General features: G+C 43.1%; 2 protein-coding genes across 3 annotated transcripts in view; both read right to left on the bottom strand.

Moving 5' to 3' along the window:
* The window catches only part of top2b (DNA topoisomerase II beta), a 70,119-nt gene extending 57,629 nt beyond the window's left edge, over nt 1–12,490 (bottom strand). For both annotated transcript variants that reach the window (XM_076301074.1, XM_076301075.1), the window contains exons 1-4: nt 11,990–12,490; nt 4,682–4,939; nt 2,785–2,875; nt 2,101–2,164 (exon numbers count right to left, since the gene is read on the bottom strand). In XM_076301074.1, the coding sequence (XP_076157189.1) occupies nt 2,101–2,164; nt 2,785–2,875; nt 4,682–4,939; nt 11,990–12,031 (455 nt within the window). In that variant the 5' untranslated portion in view covers nt 12,032–12,490. The remainder of the gene's footprint in view (nt 1–2,100; nt 2,165–2,784; nt 2,876–4,681; nt 4,940–11,989) is intronic.
* A 205-nt stretch (nt 12,491–12,695) lies between these two features.
* Nucleotides 12,696–21,189, bottom strand: part of ngly1 (N-glycanase 1) — a 31,082-nt gene continuing 22,588 nt past the window's right edge. Inside the window, exons 7-12 of the mRNA XM_076301071.1 lie at nt 20,583–20,728; nt 20,377–20,487; nt 18,929–19,105; nt 18,401–18,583; nt 14,878–15,055; nt 12,696–13,559 (exon numbers count right to left, since the gene is read on the bottom strand). Coding sequence (XP_076157186.1) covers nt 13,393–13,559; nt 14,878–15,055; nt 18,401–18,583; nt 18,929–19,105; nt 20,377–20,487; nt 20,583–20,728 — 962 coding nt within the window. The 3' untranslated portion in view covers nt 12,696–13,392. The remainder of the gene's footprint in view (nt 13,560–14,877; nt 15,056–18,400; nt 18,584–18,928; nt 19,106–20,376; nt 20,488–20,582; nt 20,729–21,189) is intronic.

Here is a 21,189-nt window from a genome sequence, read left to right as displayed (position 1 = left end):
AATAATTCTGATGATTTATTGGCATGAAGTTTCGTGCCTGCAGTACTGCTGCAGGCTTCAACGTAGCTGTGTCTGTGTTTACGATTAGAAATTTCAAACAAATTTCGCCTCAAATTTCGCCTAAGTAGAACTCGTTTGCACAGTTTGCATAGCCTACCGCTTTTGTTCTTCTCCATAGTTTGATATACCAAAAATCCGAAGTACTTCCACATCGAACTCCTCCTATCACTCGTCTCTCTCATGTCGCACAGGTTGATCGCGTTGTCCTCCATTTTTTGGCAAAACACGAGCAGCACAGCAGCTGATTGAAACAGCTGTTTCCGGTGCGTAAAATTGGTGGGAATTTTCTTTTTAGCTTTCGCAATGCTTACTGCACTTCGGAATTATTTTATATTCTTATATTCTTGTTTGTGAATTTTGTTACATCTATCCTTTTTATTTGTTTAATTCGTTTAAAATTAATAGTGTACATATTTGGTTAAAATCGATTCCTTATTTTAGTTTTCGAAACTTGTGTTGTTTGGTCCAATCGATTGTGCAATCGATTTTCGAACGTAAAGTGACAGCCCTAGTGACCACAGCTATCTCCCAGGCTGCATAACATACTCTTACAATGAGTGAGAGCGCCTGTGTGTGTGTGTGTGTGTGTGTGTGTGTGTGTGTGTGTAGCGGGGATCTTATCGTGGGTGACACATTAGCACACAGCAGCTTCACTGCGGCAAAACAGAAAATCCTCTCTCCTGCTTCCCTCGTTCTCCATCTCTCTCTCTCTCTTGCTTCCCTCTCTCTAACCTGCTTCCCTCTCTCTCTCCTTCCTGCCTCTCTCTCTCTGTCTCTCTCTCCTGCTTCCCTCGTTCTCTCCTGCTTCCCTCTCTCTCTTCTGCTTCTCTCTCTCTCCTGCTTCCCTCGTTCTCCATCTCTCTCTCTCTCCTTCCTGCCTCTCTCTCTCTCTCTCCTGCTTCTCTCTCTCTCTCTCTCTCTCTCTCTCTCTCTCTCTCTCTCTCTCTCTCTCTCTCTCTCTCTCTCTCTCTCTCTCTCTCTCTCTCTCTCTCTCTCTCTCTCTCTCTCTCTCTCTCTCTCTCTCTCTCTCTCTCTCTCTCTCTCTCTCTCTCTCTCTCTCTCTCTCTCTCTCTCTATTCAATTGAGCTTTATTGGCATGACAAAAAAATACAATTTGTATTGCCAAAGCATACATGTACGTAGTAGTGTGTAAAGACATAAAACAAAACATCATGCATCATACATTACTGCAACGGCAGTGTGTGTGTGTGTGTGTGTGCGTGTGTGTGTGTGTGTGTGCTTCACTGATGAAGTGACTCCCTTTGTTTATGGCAAGCATCTATATATCTTGCTGCGACTCTTGCACTCTTTTGTTCCTCTCCTAATAGTATCCTTAGACTTGGATCCTTAAAGTTTTGAAGGTCTGGATGCATTTCTCTGAATTTAGGAAAGAATTGATCTCGTATGTCTTTCCATTGGCAGCATTCAGCCAAGAAGTGAAGCTCTGTTTCTATGGCACCTTGGTTGCAGTTGGTGCACAGCCTGTCTTCTCTGGGCAGCCAGGTTTGCCTGTGTCTGCCCTTCTCAATAGCCAGACTGTGATTGCTTAGTCTGTACCTGCTCAAGGTTTTTCTCTGTCTGGTATCAGTGACTGTGGATAGGTAGTCTGCCACAGTGTACTCTCTGTTTAGGGCCAAATAACATTGAAGTTTATTTTGTCTTTTTGTTGTTTCAGTCCAATATGATAAGTAATTTTGTTTTTCTGCATTTATAATTTGGTTAGGCCGAATTGTTTGAGGAAGCTCTCTCTCTCCTGCTTCTCTCTCTCTCTGCACAGATAGTGAAGTATCTCTCAGAGGGATGAGGATTCCATCCTTCTTTCCTTCTTTTCCTCTCTCTCCCTTCTTCGGCCTACAGACAGCATGTGTGTGTGTGTGTGTGTGTGTGTAAGTGAGAGTATGTGTCCGTGCACACACGCACATACTTGTGTGTGATAGAGAGCGAGCGCGTATGCGTGTGTGTATGTTTCCCCTGGGGATCAATAAAGTATCTATGTGTGTGTGTGTGTGTGGCAGAGTGCATGAGCTCAGCAGCACTCACGGGTCAATGCTGATCTTGATGGTGGACATGTTCTTGTCTCGTTGCTTATTGTCTGCTGCGTTCACTAGGAGGAGGAAGAACCAGAGAAAGAACATCAGCACACAAGAACTCCACGTCTAATTGGATAAGAACACATTCTAGAACATCAACACACAAGAACTCCACGATAATAACACATTCTAGAACATCAACACACAAGAAATCCACGCGTAATTGGATAATAACACATTCTAGAACATCAACACACAAGAACTCCACGTCTAATTTATTAATAACATTCTAGAACATCAACACACAAGAACTCCACGCGTAATTGGATAATAACACATTCTAGAACCATCTCCTGTGGGTGACATCACTGAGGCCTTGTTAAAGTGCATTTTTGGATGTGAAACATACTATCCATTCATTACCAGCGACAAACGAGGCATTACATTTTACAGAGGACCCATAAGGTCACTCAAATAAATCCATTTCCTCTCTAAGATACGCTCTGAGGCGGGTGGAAAATCAGCCCAAGTGGCGTAAATCAATTTGTCATGTCATGATGTCAGCCCGTGGACTGGGCTGGGGAGGACTGGACTGGGCTGGACTGGGGGGGCTGGACTGGGGGGGGCTGGACTGGGCTGGGCTGGGCTGGGGGGGGCTGGGCTGGGGAGCGGAGTGAAAGCAAAGCAGACTTACCCAGAATCTCGTCAAAGATTTTGTACAATCCTGGAACGAAGGTGATCTCTCGCGCGTTCATGCCGATCTCTTCATCAAACACCCACATTTGCTGTCAAATCAAAAAGAAAGAAAGGCAAAGTCAGCACACTGTGTAAATGCACGCACACACACACACACGCACACGCACACGCACACGCACACGCACACGCACACGCACACACACACAAACACAAACACAAGATTATGGCTACATGTCATGTCATTGTATTTCATATATTTTGGAATTCATATAAAGATTATATATTTTGTTAATGATTTATAGTATTTTATGATGTGCGTAATTACTAGTAGGTAAGAATATTTAGTCATTTGAATACTTCATACTGATTTTTAATCTATTACACTTATCATTACGCATATCATTAATGTGTTGTGTAGGTCTAATTGAGTGCACATTTGTGGTGGCTAGTGCGTGCCTGTCACTTTAAGAAATACGTGAAAGTAATTAGCTTTCAGTCTAACAGTTTTAGGCTAGTTTAAAAATAGTTGTGCATAGTACGTAAGGGGTGTGTGTGTGTGTCTCACCTGGGTGACGGGCTCCACAGAGCCGATGTAGGTATCTGGACGTGTGTGTGTGTGTGTGTGTATGTTGTAACGGTACACAGAAGTCACGGTTCGTTCATACCTCGGTTCGGACATCACGCTTCGGTACGAGTTCAGTACAATGGAGAGAAAAGCAAAACAAAAATGCAAAAAGCTATTTTTTTTTTATTGTGCATGTCTCAGGCTGTACCACCTAGTGTCATACAGTCTTTCCCATGAGCTATCTGCAACAGCCTGAAGTGTGTAAGATGTGAACAGTACAATAACTAAATAAAAACTAAATAAGATAATCAGCTATAAAACTGAAAATACTGATAATGGTTTTTAAAATTCCACTTAAGCAAGGCCTTCAATATCCGTGTTTAGTTGTATATGGAAGGGTCTACAATTTGCCTAAATATTTTTCAGTGTGTGTACAGTAATAATCTACTAACTGTGAAAATATCACACTATTTTGCCTTCTTTTAAAAAAAACGAAATTGCTCCTTTCATTTCATAAACAGACTACAACTAGAAGTCACGTGACTTTACCCTTTGACGTTAACGTCACTGTAGCATGATTTGTTTATTAGCCTGGTTCGTGGTTAGCGTTGACACTTTCTTTTACTGTCTATGCACTTAACACTGCCAGCTCCTTGTGTGAGAAGTTACAAGTTACCCTAACATAAAGGTAATTACCACGCGATTTACATAGCTTTCTGTCATTACGAAATCATTTTAAGCCATAGGTTTTGGCCCTATTTTTTTTTCCTCGTTTTAGTGATTGGTAGCCTAGGCTAGATCATCTGGGTGATGGCGTTGAATATGTGTAGCATGTTCGATATATTTCCACTCACATAACGTTAGCCAACAACTGCTGAACAACGCCGACACACAGTTTCGTCTTATCCACCACTCTCTCGCCTGTACTACTGTAACTGAAGTTCTCAAACTTGCGATCTTAAAGAGACCAGCGGGTCCTCTAACTCTTGTGGGTCGCCACCTTCGTGCTGCTATCTCTGACTGACTGACTCGACCGACGACCTGACAAAAAAATAACATAGGCGCCAATCAATCAGAGCTTCAGAGCTAAGGCGAGGCTACAGATTAGCGTTAGGTGTCGCTAAAGAACAGTCATTCTGCATTACATTAATTAATCCGCAGGCGAGTTTTATGTAGCCTATTTTTATACCGTGTATTCTCCGTGTAAATTCATGCACCGAACCGTGACGCCCGTACTGTTTCGGTTCAATACGAATACATGTACTGTTACACCCCTAGTGTATCTGTGTGTGTGTATCTGGACGTGTGTGTGTGTGTGTGTGTGTCTCACCTGGGTGACAGGCTCCACAGAGCCGATGTAGGTATCTGGACGGAGTAGGATGTGCTCCAGCTGGGTCTTCTTCTGGTACACGCGCTCCACGGACATCTTCTTGGACGCGTCCTTCTTGCTGCCCTTCTCTCCCGCGTCCTTCTTGCCACCCTCACCCTTCTTGCCACCCTCACCCTTCTTGCCACCCTCGGCCCGGGGCCCGTCGCCGTGCCCATTGGCTTCCTCCTTCTTGCTCGCGTTGTTCTTGTCAAACAGGGTCTGAGGACGGACACATGTGCACACGCGTGTTAGGGACACCTCTGCATTTAGACACATGTGCACACGGGTGTTAGGGACACCTCTGCATTTAGACATGTGCACACGCGTGTTAGGGACACCTCTGCATTTAGACACATGTGCACACGCGTGTTAGGGACACTTCTGCATTTAGACACATGTGCACACGCGTGTTAGGGACACCTCTGCATTTAGACACATGTGCACACGCGTGTTAGGGACACCTCTGCATTTAGACACATGTGCACACGCGTGTTAGGGACACTTCTGCATTTAGACACATGTGCACACGCGTGTTAGGGACACCTCTGCATTTAGACACATGTGCACACGCGTGTTAGGGACACCTCTGCATTTAGACACATGTGCACACACCTGTTAGGGACACTTCAACTCCACCCAGGCCAACATACTGCCCATGCAGTGCACAACTCCAACATACTGCTCATGCAGTGCACAACTCCACCCAGGCCAACATACTGCCCATGCAGTGCACATCTCCACCCAGGCCAACATACTGCTCATGCAGTGCACAACTCCACCCAGGCCAACATACTGCCCATGCAGGGCACAACTCCAAATTGTGTGTTTGTATATTGTGTATTTGTATCTGTGTTATCTGTGTGTTTGTATCTTTGATCACACATGCCTATCGGCAGGGCTCTACAGTGCGCCCATTTCACTCGCACATGCGAGTAAAAATGATGCCGTGCGAGTGCAAAAAAATATCTAGGCGCACTGGTGCAAATGACTTCTAACCATGTCAATGTTTGTCTACAAAATACACCGCAACATCGAGAAACAGTACTGGTGCAAACCATAGAATCACGTCGCGAATGCAGCATAAAACTACACCTCCCATCAACGTTAGCAGTTTCGCGTTGGGACTCGATAGTAGTCGCTTCTATGAAATCCATGAGCGCGCAGAAAAAGCGGAAAGTTAGACTAGCCAGCCAAGATGAAACGAATGAAGAAATGAGTTCTTCTATCCACCGAATTAATTGGATATAGGAGGAACAGGATGAGATTCTGAGAATGCAGTGAGAGAAGGAAAGGTAACCTAACATGCCTTTTAGCCCAGTTGACGTATTGGCTGCAATATGCAAAATATAGCTGTAGCGAACAGGCACAAAAGTAGCTTCCCGTTATACTCCCATTTTATTCAAAGGTAAAACGCTACTGACAACTCCAGGCTTCCACGCATGCTTGTTTGTTTACACCGAATACAAGCTTAAGTGCGAAAGTAGGCCTAACGTTTGGCTACTGCCCCCATCAATGCAGATATTTCAAATAAAAAATAAGTATAAAAGTATAAAAAAAAAATATATATATATATATATATATATATATATCCTTGATTAGACTATGTTGGGTTTTGTGTAAGAGAAAATTGACTGTTTTAGTAGTAGTATTAGGCAGTATGCAGTCAGATAGGTCACCATGGGCATATTTGGATTAGCTACAGGTGGATTCACAAATAAATAAATTAGCCTACATTTGGCAGGATACTTGATATACAGGCTAAATGCAAATATGGCAATGTATTTATTATTTTTTATTAACAAAATGTAGGAAAATAGAACAGACTAAAAATAAAGTAGGCACTGATCTTTAAAATCCTGTTTCCTGTAGCCTAAATGTTGTCAGTCATTCTTAATATTCGCAATTAGTGCACTGGCATGTTTAACTGTTAGCTGCAGTGTAATGTTAGATTATGTGTAAGTTAAGTACAGAACTGACTGTGCTCCCAATTTTTTGTCTGTGCTCCTAAATTTTTTAACTTGGGCGCACAAGTGCTCCTGGAAAAACATGTTAGTGTAGAGCCCTGATCGGTGTGTTTGTATATTTGTATCTGTGTTATGTGTGTGTTTGTATCTTTGAGCACACATGCCTATCGGTGTTAGGAACAAGCACTGATCAACGTTAAAGTGTAACTCTCGTCAAACTGCAACCTAGGGTCCTTGAAGAATTATGCCTTTAAACAGAAGTTTGACTCAGGTACATCCACTCCGGTACATTCACAATCATGCAGACAGAGAGAGAGAGAGACAGAGAGAGAGAGAGAGAGGCAAGTGTGGAAGGTGCACATAGCTCTACAATGAAAGAGCTATGAAATTATTATTATTTATTTTAATATGTTTTTGACAACGTGCTAAGGGGCAGTTAAGGCGTGAGGCCTGTGTTGCTAAGGGGCCACCTAAGCTGTAAAGTGCTGCTGGAAACACTGATTGCAGTTGCAGTCTTCCACTCCGTGTTGGGGAGTTCCACTCCATGTTGGAGACCCCTCCCTCTCCTCCTGCCCACACTAAGTGCCGAAAGCCCTTAACTGGAGCCAGCTGTGACTCAGGATGGGACGGACGTCATGGAATGAAACGTTTCAATTCAGTGCCAGCACCTCTGGCTGAGCTGAGCGGGTGAGAAAGACACTGAAAACAAACGACCGCCGAGCAGAGTTAGGGAAACTGGACCGAACAACGACCGCCGAGCAGAGTTAGGGAAACTGGACCGAACAACGACCTCCAAGCAGAGTTAGGGAAACTGGACAACAACCGCCGAGCAGAGTTAGGGAAACTGGACCGAACAACGACCACCGAGCAGAGTTACGGCTCCCACACACAGCTGCGTTCCGTCAATGCATGCCAGTGGGTGTTCCCGACGGTAGCTATGCAAATGACTTGAAGTAAAACCGTAATGTGATTGGTTGGTGCCGTCCGTAGATTGGCTTGATTGGCCGGTGCCGTCTGTCGGTGCAGCAACAGCTGAACTCCTCAACGCAAGCGGCGGGAGAAACGCGACGCGACGGACCCACAATTCAGTTCGGCAACGGATCACGTGAGCCCATGTAAAGTGAATAGGTGAATAAGTGAATAAACTAGGATAGTTTATTTGGCTGCATGTTGTTACTGCACAAGTTACTACGGAGCCTGATCACTTCACACAAAAGGTCTCAATGAATCACCAATTTGTGAAAAACTAGTTTTGACTACAGGTAATGTTGCAGTCATCAACACAATGTCAATTTATTTGTCAGTCAATGTTCACTACACAGTTCTTTTGATCAATACTACAACACAGTTCTTTTGATCAAGTTTGCAGGCTCAGCACTATTCTGAACCCCAGTCTCTTTAAGAGTGCAGTGAGGACCTCTTGAACTACTGACTACTGTGGGTCAGCCTAGCGGACAGGTATGCTGGGGGTCAGCTTAGGGGATAGGTATACGTCCACATTAATGCAGTTTCTGATGCCAAACAACTACATCTGCCTTCCACATGGAGCAGGACATTAATTTATTACACAGCTCTTCATAATGCTCCATTCACTTGAAAGGGCCGCTATCAAGGAAAATGGGTTTTGTGCTTCTTATTCACGTCTTTCATATCACTCAGCAAGTAGTTGGTTGCCACGCAACACCTGAAACTTCTATTTGTGTGGCAAACTATTTGTTTTCTCTGTGGAAGCTACTAGGGACATCGGTATCTGCAGATAAAAGCTTCATAACTTAATTATCGGCATCTGCAGATAAAAGCTTCATAACTTAATTATCGGTATCTGCAGATAACAGCTTCATAACTTAATTGTGGACATTTCTGCCGATGTGCCTGGCCGATAAGGTGACCTGTTAATTATGCGCACACGAAGCAAATGTTTAAGTTACTATGAGCGCCAACAACATACTTCAACATGTTGGCTGTGTGCCAGTATTTCCAAATTCCGGAAACTGATAACAAAATTGCTAAAGTACCAGTGATGCGAGGAGGGGTCAAACGATACTCTTTTAACGTTACCAATTAAATTACACATCTTAAGAGCAATCATCCTGAACTCTACAAAGCCCTAAGCCAGAAAAAACGGCACCAGCTAAAACCGTGACGACGCATTGCTAAGCTCTTGTTTACAATGCCAATCAGTTTCTAAAGAGTGTAACGTTAGATCATAGGTTCTCAAAGTGCGGCCCGGGGGCCAATGGCGGCCCATGATAACATCTGTAAAACTGTTAAAACTGTACAACTGCACTGTGTGCTTTGAAAAGAATGAATCTCCGTTTAGTGGGCGTCAGGTTTTCCTGTGGTGCTTTGGTAGCTGGAATTGGCCCTGAATAAGGCCTATGCTGATAAGAAGCAAGGCACACTGAGACTGTTTGTTCTAAATACTGGTAAGCTTGTAGGCTACTTGAAATGGACTGCACACAGGACTGTTATATCCCACATTAGTCTGTTGAGGGTAGAGAACCCCAGGGATTGTGTGTACATTGCAATTTTTCTTAAGATTTTCACAAGTTTTGCCAGGTTTAGCCTCAGTTATGAATTAAAATGTGTTTAATGCAATAAATATAAACTGTAGAGATGCAACCTGGTCATTAAAATGATTACAAATGGGATTTATTTTCCAGGTTTTTTTCTCCCCCCGCCCCTTTGGCGGCCCTCAGTTCAATGTTGGGTTCCTGAATTGGCCCTCATCAATCAAAACTTTGAGAACCCCTGCGTTAGATGCATTTATGTTCATTTGAGAACAATGTGTCATATTGTCAACAACACAGTTCTTGAGGAACTGTCTTGTAGGCTACTGTTCAAGTATGACGTTTGTGTGTGAAAATATTAGGCTACTTAATAAATGTGCCATATTTGAAATAATTTAAATATTTTTCATGCGTGAATGTCTATTTTTAAAATGATACTGGATGTAATCAAAGTAAAGTTTTTAATGTCCCATATTGACAGCAAGTAGCCTATTCAAGCGATGGTTCGGAGTAATTTCACCCTAGGGTCCTTTGCACCATGACCCCGATCACGGAAGAAACGTCGACGCAGCGGTATAGTAGCAGATAATCAGGCAAGTCTTATTTAAATAAACTCCTGGTGCACTTACAAACTTTCTAATGCCTCATTATTGGACTAAAGGTCATAGTTGTACTACTGCAGAAGTTTCGTACCATTCAGGGCATTAGTGGGGTAATTTACGAGATAAAAGTTGGTTCCATCACGACTGCAGAACGTCATTAGTTTCTGACAGCGCTACTCGACCAGGGTTCGACCAAGGGAAAAAAGGTTCTGGGAGGGTGTTTGGCTCGGGGTCATGGTGCAAAGGACCCTAGGGTGAAATTACTTAGAACCATCGCTTTCAGGTGAGGCGAGTCAGGTGACCCCTAACTAAGGGGGTCAAAATCACAATTTGAACTAATGCAATTAGCTAATTGTAAAGTCTAATTAACTGTGCAGCTCGCATCTCTGTCACAATGGTTCATCTAGTCACATCTATGATTTTTATATTCATGTCATCTCCTTGGAGACAGACACTGAAGCTCACCAATCAGGAGTGCTGTTCTTCTCATGCACTAGGCATGCCCACCAATCAGAAGCCAAGTTAAAGCGAAATTTGAAATATTCAGTCCATTCACCCCAAGACTATGCAGGAGTGGAGTCCATTCACACTCTACAATCTGAACTCACAGACGTGACCCACTAAAGCAAAATCCCTAAGATCCACCTTCAGTTTCAGGTAGGGTTCCATTCAGGCTACTTTTAACTCTATGGTGAACAAGACAAATTGCTGATTTGTTATGTTATCAGCAAATGTGCAAGTATTCCCAAACTCTTGGCAATTCATCATAGTCACCTTAGTGCTGGAGTGGGGCTGTACGACATTCCCAACACCTTAGTGCTGGAGTGGGGCTGTACGACATTCCCATTGACACTGGGATCAACATTCAGTTTCAGGTAGGGTTTCCATTGCCAAGATGCCACTCATAGGGTCTACAAAGGGACAGCTCATGCAGTAAGACCTAAAAGATGCCACTCATAGGGTCTACAGGGATAGATCATGCAGTAAGACCCAAAAGATGCCCCATCAACTGAGTTTACGCTACAGTTCGTTTGGAACTGTAAAGAGTCACTGGTTTATTGCAAATTGATCAAGGGGGACACAACTCATGTTTTGCCAAAGACTGTTTAACAAAGTTATTTTCAATAGTCTACGAGAGGCTACACTTGGCTGCACCTTTTTACTACAAGTTACTCAGGAGCCTAATCAGCTCTCACAAAAGATCTCCCATCATTTTGTGAAGAACTGGTTTAGTGGAGACATATCAGCACAATGTCAATGTATCGTTGAGTGTTGCCACGACAGTGTTCATTTGACCATGTTCGCAGGGGCTCCTCTCGTCAGAATACCGGTAGTAGCCTAAAGACCTCTTGAACTACCAACTTCAGATGATAAAGACGACCTCTCCATTGTGTCCGCCAACGTAATCCTCTTACACTACAAAGCAAGCAGTGAGACCCCAAGTCCTGCCTGACGTGTCCCGACCCTCATCAGTCTCTAGACCAGCTGGCACTATTGTTATGGCAGAATATTATTATACAGTCTATGGGCAGAATGCACGTTATGAAGTAAAACGATCTGAGGTGGTCAACACTATTGGTTTCGAAACTTGAGAAACTCACCTCTGCAACAATGAGTCCATATGCCTTTCTACAATCATGACTGTTTTAACCAAACAACATGAAGCAATTTCCCCAATATCCAGGCGTTATGTTATCCATTACTACTGAAGTAAGGTTAGCTGGCTAGCTAGCGATGTTTCTTCTACACAAAGAGAAGTTTTTGGAAGAACCATGCCAGCGCACAAATGGCTCGCGCACAAACAAACCCTGAGCACAAAATGTCGACCCCATCTCCCAGATATTTTCACGAATCCGACACGTTTGTATTTCACTGAGGAAACTAGTACGTCGCTGTAATTCGGTGTTGTTGCCTTCTCTCATATGTGGTCTTTAATTAAGAGTTAGCAAGCTAGCAGGCTAACATTGTTAGCTAGCAAGCTTGCTCCCACATGCTAACGTTAATGGTAATGGACATCCAGCTAGCACGTAACGTTAAGCTAACCAACCAAGACACATACACATTCTACTGGGATCCTGCAAGGTTGTAAATGAGAATACATAGGTGTGACTGAAAAAATAATATTGATAAAGCAGAGGACAATTCTTCGTGTCCGACTGAAAAAACACGTAAAAGCCTAAATTATCTACTTACCACCCAAGTCAAACCCCCGCTTCCTGCAGCTCCGTTGGACATATTCCTTTTGTGTTTCTCAAAATGATGGGTTTAAAAATCCTCCAAGGTCTTTGTGAAAATTGTCCATAAATTCATATAACACATCAAAAGTGTGGCCCCGTGTATACCATAGTCAGTGTGGTATTATTATGAACTGAGCATGAATTTCTGACACTGAGAGAATTACATGAAGACAGTTTCCCCGTCTAAAGGGGAGTGTATCCCGGCTATTGTTAAAATCGACGAGCGGTGGCACAAGGCCTGAACCTCCAAGCTTAGCTGCAACTTGCTGAGATATAAATACTGTACAAATGCTTACTTAAATAAATTCATTTCATATGAATTGCGTATAAAAAAAACAAACAATTATGACATTTAAATTAAGTCCATGTATAACGCGCGGCTATTTCCACGTTAGTTAAATTTTCATTCAGAAACAATAACAGCGCCGATGCGTCTGTCCGGCTTCTCCACCCGCACGGCGACGAAGCGAAGCCCCCTGGCTGACCAATACCGATGCAGAGTTTCGAGGAGCCGGTGCATCTTCCAATCACTGACAACCATCAGTCCACACCGACGAAACCCGGGATGAATCCGTAGACATGAACCCAGACAATGCTGAAAACTCTTTCGGCTGTGATAGATCGGCTACTACTCGGCGCACAAGAAAGTCCAGGCCAAAACATTTGAAAAGTACTGTGGCATTTTAATGTTTTGACAACTTCATAGAGGTAGAAAAGCATTTTCATATCGTAATTTAATAGTAGTGAATAAATGGACATTTCAATTAGTCACAAATATTTACAAATAGGCTAGGCCTATTTTATTTACAAACAACACATTTAATCTCAGAGATGCAATCAGGCCAGAATCCAATAGTATTAGCATCCAGGTAGCAGTACGTATTAAAATACATGTACGTGGAACATTAACATTTCCAACAGTAATCCAACACACAGGACAGTATTTAACACAGAGACAAAAACAAGACAGATACAGTACTGCACTCACTCATATAGTGTGGAGGATATTTGTATTCCTACTCCAGTACAGTCCATCAAATATTGCAAATCTCAGATTAGATTTGTTTCCCTAGAAAACCACCAGTAGTAATAATAATAATAATAATAATAATTATAACAGACCAAATCGCTGCAGGTATAAATGCCACCTTCGCCATGTCTTCTCATATGAGAACTTTCAACTGTTCATCAAATTCACATTCAGGAGTTGACAGCATAATGCAAAAGATATTTAGATATTTACAAAATACAAGAGTCATTTGCCTGCCAGTCTTATCTGAAGCGATCTGCTGACCTGTGATCTGGCGTGCAGACGCCTACAGGACCATGTGTGAGTGTGTTGTTCGCCGCCCGTCTTGCTCAGGCGTCTTCCATCTCCACGACGATCTCCAACGAGGATTTCTCCGTCTCATTCAGACCCTGCCTGAACAGCTGAGCATGTTGCCATGACGACCCTCCATCCAGATCCACCGTGACGACCATTTCTGTGGCGCCAGCGAGGCTGGGAAACGTATGGGCCTCACCATCTGTGGGCGTGGGCGCGGAGACACACACACACACACACGCACACACACACGCACACACCACACTGTATTAGAAGCTTTACTAATGGTAAACTACTGATCACCTATATATCTGTCAGAGACAGCCAGTGCAATATCATAATGATATATTAATTATATCCACTATAACACTACGGCACATATGCATTTAACACTACTTTATTAATTATATCACATTATGACAGTCAGGGTCCTGTGGTGCTTCTCAGATATTTGAACAGCAATGCCACCGGACGAGTTAGTTATGAGCTCAGTGCAGAATCATCCAGGCCACCAGACGGGGGCGCTCTACACCACTCCATCACTCCTGCCTGGGTCTAAACGCGGGTCTCTGGTCTAAACGCGGGTCTCTGGTCTAAACACTCGGGCTTAATCCTTTCTGCTCAGTGAAAAAAAAAAAAATTAATCATCGCAGCTGTTCACCGTAAAGAAAGTCTGCTGCGTGCAACGTGCATCATGGAGAGGGACGAGGGCAGACCTGCCGCCGCTGTGTGCGCCTTTAGCCTGGAGAAGATGATGGAGTTGGTGAAAAGGCTAAACTTGCCGCAGGTGAATTCCACCGCAGGAGTGGGAAAATCAGAGGTCTGGAGAGTGTTTGGAGTGGTGCTGGATTCTGATGAAAATTCTATGTGCAATGCTCAAAATGCAAGGTGCTGATGAAATATGTGACCCTGCAAGGCGAAACCAGTCGCTTTGGTAAAATTGACAAAATTAAGTTATTGTACTCACATGAACTGCCATAAACTAAGCTTTCCAACGATATGTATATCGAGGCTATTGGAAAAAGTATCACTAAGATAACCACATCCAAAGTTGGCATGGTTCTTCCGTCACAATACGCCAGAGGAGGAGAAAATCACCGTTTTAAGTAAATTGTCACGCTAATGTGTTGAATCTTCACCTAAATAAAGTCAGGGTTTAACAGTCAAAACGTATGTTTTTTACGTCGGGCCGCGGGCCGGGTTCGGGCAGATAATTCATGTTGATGTGTCGGGTTACATCGCAGTGTTTCCCAGAGAATTGAATTCCATTTGTGGTGGTTGGTTTGCAGAATTAACTTAAATGCAACAGTTTTTAACAAATTAGCACAGCGTGGTTATGATGCTAACCAGATTTAAGCACAATTTAGTACAACCTGGAAAATCATTGTGGTGGTCAGTGTTCATATTGTGGTGGGCCGCAACAAATAAGTCAATATGTGGGACACTGCATCGGGTCTCTACGCGGGTCTCTGGTCTAAACGCGGGTCGGTCCAGTACCATTACGCGGGTCGGTTCAGTACCTCCAGGGAGATGGACGCTGTCCTGTCCTGAGCACACACTGCAGCGGGCGCAGCCTGACTCAAACGTCTCGGTGTGAGCGGTCACGGTGACCGTCCGAATCCGCATTCCCGCTGCCGCACAGTCCAGCCGCCAGCTGACCCTCCCAGAGCTGGAGCCCTCGGTCCGCGCCAGGTACACCTGCACAGGTAAACAAAGCGGTGAGGAGCCAGGTACACCTGCACAGGTAAACAGAGCAGGTGAGGATTACACACAGAGCTTTGGAGTTGAGATTTACTCCATGGCAACCACAAGGCTTTACGGATTTCTAGTAATAATTGGTTATCGAGGTCCTTTACGTCACAAAGGTTAACACATGGACAAAATCTCATACGGAGTTAGATTCCGTGATTGACAGACTCTGAATTTAAACAGCTCATCAAAAACCATTTGTAGAGTTTTTGTCATAACAATGGGTGACCGTTTCCACTCAAGCAACAAGAAGTGATTAAAAATAAAGTCTTAATCACAGAAGTGATTAAGAATAAAGTCTAAATCACTGTCTAAAGGTTCTTTCAGACATAAGTCCACATGTTCTGCAGATGTCAAGTGGTTGGGCCGTATATCTGAACAACAGAATCGGACATTTAGAACCGAATTTATCCGGCTTTTACACTACTCTCCTCCTAGTAGTTCAGACATTACATTATGTAAATGAGCGCATGTCTGAATGAAGCAAAGAACATGCAGAGATTCTGTTCATGTGCGTGTGTCGTTCACACTGATGTCGGCATAATGTCCGCATGTAAGCATTATGTCTGAATCACCCGAGGGGTCGGACCTCCGTTTGACCAAGATCCGCATATAGTGTGGAGGACATGTCATATAGTGTGGAGGACATGTTCTATAGTGTGGAGGACATGTCATATAGTGTGGAGGACATGTCATATAGTGTGGAGGACATGTCATATAGTGTGGAAGACATGTCATATAGTGTGGAGGACATGTTCTATAGTGTGGAGGACATGTCATATAGTGTGGAGGACATGTCATGTAGTGTGGAGGACATGTCATATAGTGTGGAGGACATGTTCTATAGGGTCATTCCGTGTGAAATCACCCAATTTCAGCACAATTTGGCAGGTGACCCTCTCCGAAAAAATCAGAAAAAAATCACAGGTGTTTGTAGACCAAATCCATGCATAGATCTTGAATAGTATATCTGGATAACTAATCGTTGCAAAACTACAGCCCTTTGAAACTTCAAGTCATTTTAAGCATTGTGGTGAACAATCCTTTTTGTTCAACTTCCAGCATTATTGGCTCTTTTGGTATTTCACACACATTAGTGAAACTATGTGAATAGAAGTACATTTTCCTGTTGAATTAAAAAATCCAATCGGATCAGACGTATCTTGTGTACTTCCCCCTCTGCAAAGCTCTGAAAATGGCTATAAATTCATAATGTGAAAAGACATCATCACTTTTGAGGGCTTCTCATTCAGAAAGTATGTGACACAAATTCATCAGATTTTTTCCCTACACATATATGTATTATAAGGTCCTGTCCATGCATTAACTTTGGTTGTTATCATTTTCATATTTTCAGAGCATTTTTTTAAAATTGGGCCTGATTTTCAAAAAGGCTGTTTTCATCTTCTCATTTCACCACGTGGACAGTTATCAGGATTTTTTTTAAATTTACCATATATCATTCTGTATGTGAGGATCATCTGCCAAAAATGTGGGCTTGTTGATGAGTTTCTTCATTGAGATAAGATTTTTTTTAAATATTGTCTATAAATCCACTGAATTTGTACTGGATCAGCAGTACCACTTTGCACCACATGTGGTGCTCTTTTAATACAATGGAAGTCAATGGAAGAGTAAGAGAGTCACTTGTTTGCTGCACATATCCAATCTAAACACACAGTTTATGGTTCATAGTTGAATTGGTCCAAATAATTATTGCAACATGAACAACATACTGCTCATACATAAATCTTATTTAAAGAAAATAAACTGATCAAGTAAATTATACACACATAAGACTGACTGGTCATCATACATGCAGCAAGAGGATTTAGCATAATTACCATCTTTGTAATGAGTTTTCTACACCAGCTTTAACCTATCAGTGCCTATGTGAGTACTTTAATAATTACTAGCCAACTGGTTAGGCAAAGTCTATATCCATCGTCATATGCATGGGATGCAGTCCTCTGTGATACATAGACAAAGAGCATCAAGATGGAGATCAGTGCTTTGTCTCCATGTGATCTGGGAAAGAAGTTGGAAAATGAATGTCATAAAGGAACATATTCAAGAAACAATGGGTTTCTAAAATTCAGTTCATCAAGGTATTTCACTTGATGAAGATGACCATGTGTGTTTTCATTACAAGTATTCATAACAAGGTTTGAGGACTCGTGGGCATTTCTAAAAAGATGATAAATCGTTAGTATTGATTTTTATGCATCTGACAATGCATTGAATTTTAGAAACCCCTTTTTACTTGAACCATATGAACCATAAACTGTGTGTTTAGATTGGATATGTACAGCAAACAAGTGACTCTCTTACTCTTCCATTGACTTCCATTGTATTAAAAGAGCACCACATGTGGTGCAAAGTGGTACTGCAGATAAAGTACAAATTCAGTGGATTTATAGACAATATTTGTAAATCCTCACATACAGAATGATATATGGTAAAATTTAAAAAAATCCTGTTAACTGTCCACGTGGTGAAATGAGAAGATGAAAACGGGCTTTTTGAAAATCAAGCCCAATTTAATAAAAATGCTCTGACAATGTGATAATGTTAACAACCAAAGTTAAGGCATGGACATGACCTTATAATCCATACATGAGTGGGAAAAAAATCTGATGAATTTGTGTCACATACTTTTTGAATGAGAAGCCCTCAAAGGTGGTGATGTTTTTTCACATTATGAATTTATAGCCATTTTCAGAGCTTTGCAGAGGGGGAATTACACAAGATACACCTGATTTGATTGGATTGTTAAATTCAACAGGGAAATGTACTTCTATTCACATAGTTTCACTAATGTGTGTGAAATACCAAAAGAGCCAATAATGTTGGAAGTTGAACAAAAAGGATTGTTCACCACGATGCTTAAAATGACTTGAAACTTCAAAGGGCTGTAGTTTTGGAACCATTAGTGATACAGATATACTATTTAAGATTTATGCATAGGTTTGGTCTACAAACACCTGTGAGTTTTTTCAGATTTTTTGGAAGAGGGTGACCTGCCAGCCACTGGGTGATTTGACACGGAATGACCCTATAGTGTGGAGGACATGTCTGAAATCTATGAAAGGGAGTGAATGAATCGGAGAGAGAAACCAGGAAAGAAAGAAACTAGAAACACACACACTAAACAAGTTCACCTTCTTCCCGTCCGTCTCCACTTTCCTGAAGCGCACACACACACACACACACACACACACACACACACACACACACACAGACACACACACACACACACACACACACACACACACACACACACAGCAAGTTCACCTTCTTCCAGTCTGTTTCCACTTTCCTGAAGACGGATTCTCTCCTCCATGCTGCCGTCTCCCAGCCACTGATGACATCACCCCCGGCACGTGTGTACAGGTCTGTCGCCGCGTTATAGCGGAGGCGGAACACTTTCTCACTCATCTCCGCCTCCGTGGGAACAAACACAAACCCTGGGGCGTCCTGCACACAACAACAACAACAGCAACTGAGATGGAGAGGTGCGGTCAGTCACACAACAGCAACAGCAACAACAGCAACTGAGATGGAGAGGTGCGGTCAGTCACACAACAGCAACAGCAACAACACCAACTGAGATGGAGAGGTGCGGTCAGTCACACAACAACAGCAACAGCAATAGCAACAACACCAACTGAGATGGAGAGGTGCGGTCAGTCAGACACAGAGATACGTGAAACTGCTGTCGGTCACCAGATATCTAGCAGCATTACTCCACACCTGTGCAGGTGAGATATCTATCAGCATTATACCTGTGCAGGTGAGATATCTAGCAGCATTACTCCTCACCTGTGCAGGTGGTCCCGCCCCCGTTTCTCCTCGTGCGGCCCTCCAGGCCAGCGAGCCTGATACGCGGCCTCCCAGGTCTCCTGCCCGCGGCGTCTTCGGGGAGATGAATTCCACCAGCTCCACTAGGAGGCGCTCTAGCAACACCTGACGCCGCTCGCTGCTCAAGGGCTGCTGACGCTGCAGAGCGCGCGCGCACACACACACACACACACACACACACGCTTTAAAGGGTAGTTCCGGATTTGAAACAACCTGGTCTATTTCTGGTTGATAATGGCTTCAAACTTTCGTTTGGGAACAAAATTACATTAAAGCGTACCTTTTGCCAAAATGCATCCTAGGGTGAATGTACCCGAGTCAAACTTTAGTTTTAAGGCGAGACACGGCAGGTGAAAACATCGTTTTTTCATGCACTGGTCAATTTTGAGCTAGTCTGTTACCTTAGCATGTATTCTATCACAATACTACAACAAAAAAGTCAGATTTACACATTTAGGTGTTTATTTCTTTATAGTGTGTCTACTCGCGCCTGTATATTTATCCTAAATTCGGCGAAAGTTAGCATTCTAACCTTGCATGCACTCCCGCGACCCAAAACATATCGTGTGTAGTACCGTTGGAAAGCTCTGGGCTGAGAACGGAATCTTATTGGCTGTCTTTCAAGGCCGTTTTCTCAAAATGAGTTTCCTCTCCCACTCTGAGCAAGAAAACTCCACTTCAGAAGCACTTACGTACACCAAACTTTCTAGACTTATGCCTAACTATATTTTGAAGATTTTTACAGAGGGGTTTGTTGATATATTATTCCTAGCCTGACTAACATGACATTTTATGCCTAAAAACATGGCAAAAATCGATTTTTTTAGGGCTATTGACATCATACTCTGATTTACAGGATAACAAAAGTAGATATTCATAAATCCCTCTGTAAATTTTTCCCCATCTATTATCTGAACACAATGAAAACATAATTTTGAACCTGGCTGTATCCAATGCTCAGGTTTCTTGCCTTAAAATGTATGCAAATTAGCGCATATATAATTAGATAATGCCTAAGTTGCATATGTAAACATTAAATTACAGAAAACTTTTAATAAATTTTTTTCTCATATTAATGTAAGTAATCAACTGGGTAAGTTTCATAGTGATATCTGCTTGTTAAAAATGTTACCCTATTCAATTGTAGTGTCTCGCCTTAAAAGCATAATTACGTCTGAAGCGTCACTTTTAAGCTTGTCCGTGTTGTCGTTTTTGGGTCAAATGGCCTTTTGAATGGGAATCGTAGGGGCGCTACTATTTTGATACATGATCGCGAAGACTCGACACAACATGAAACTTTGATTGAAGTATCATCAGTGTCTCTACACATGAACTCGAGCATTGAGAACATAGTTTGTGTACACAGAGTTTACTAAAAGAGAGACAGTTCGGGTTAGCATTTCATCTACCGTGGCGTTGAGGGCGTTGACCGTGTGTAGAAGCCATGTCTCGTGGACCTGCGTCCGTCTGGACCGGACCTCAGCGTGCTTACACGAGTACCGCCAGGTCACATCCACCACCTGCACTAATCAGCTTGGAGTTAGCACATGATACAGATACACCAATCAGCGCTCAGTAACAGATGAAATGAACCAGCAGGATGGCGTGCACTGACCTGGTCCTTGGAGAAAGCCAGGATGTAGGAGAGCTTCTTGCCCCAGCCCACCTCGTACAGCAGAGGCTTATCGCAAGCGTTCTCACACGGGTCACAGTGCAGCCATCGCTCCTGAGACTCAGAGTACAACTCTGTCCACACGTGGTCTACAGACAGGGACAGAAGGGAAGCCCAGGAGAGAGGGGGAGGGAGAGAGAGGGGGAGGGAGAGAGAGAGAGAGAGAGAGAGAGAGAGAGAGAGAGAGAGAGAGAGAGAGAGAGAGAGAGAGAGAGAGAGAGGGGGAAAGAGAAAGAGAGAGAGAGAGAGAGGGAAAGAGAGAGAGAGAGAAAGAAAGAGAGGGAGAGAGAGGGGGAAAGAGAGAGAGAGAGGGAAAGAGAGAGAGAGAAAGAGAGGGAGAGAGAGAGATGGAGAGAGAGAGAGAGAAAGAGAGGGAGAGAGAGAGAGGGGGAAAAAGAGAGAGAGAGGGAGAGAGAGAGAGAGAAAGAAAAAGAGAGAGGGGGAAAGAGAGAGAAAGAGAGAGAGAGAGAGAGATGGAGAGAGAGAAAGAGAGAAAGAGAGAGAGGGAGAGAGAGAGATGGAGAGAGAGAGAGAAAGAGAGGGAGGGGGA

Source organism: Alosa pseudoharengus, unplaced genomic scaffold, assembly GCF_046254945.1.
Source record: "Alosa pseudoharengus isolate Yale_2024_CS ecotype anadromous, Long Island Sound unplaced genomic scaffold, YU_APseudo_1.1 YU_APseudo_1.1_scf_23, whole genome shotgun sequence".
Classification (NCBI taxonomy): Eukaryota; Metazoa; Chordata; class Actinopteri; order Clupeiformes; family Clupeidae; genus Alosa; species Alosa pseudoharengus.
This window is presented reverse-complemented; position numbering and strand designations above follow the sequence as displayed.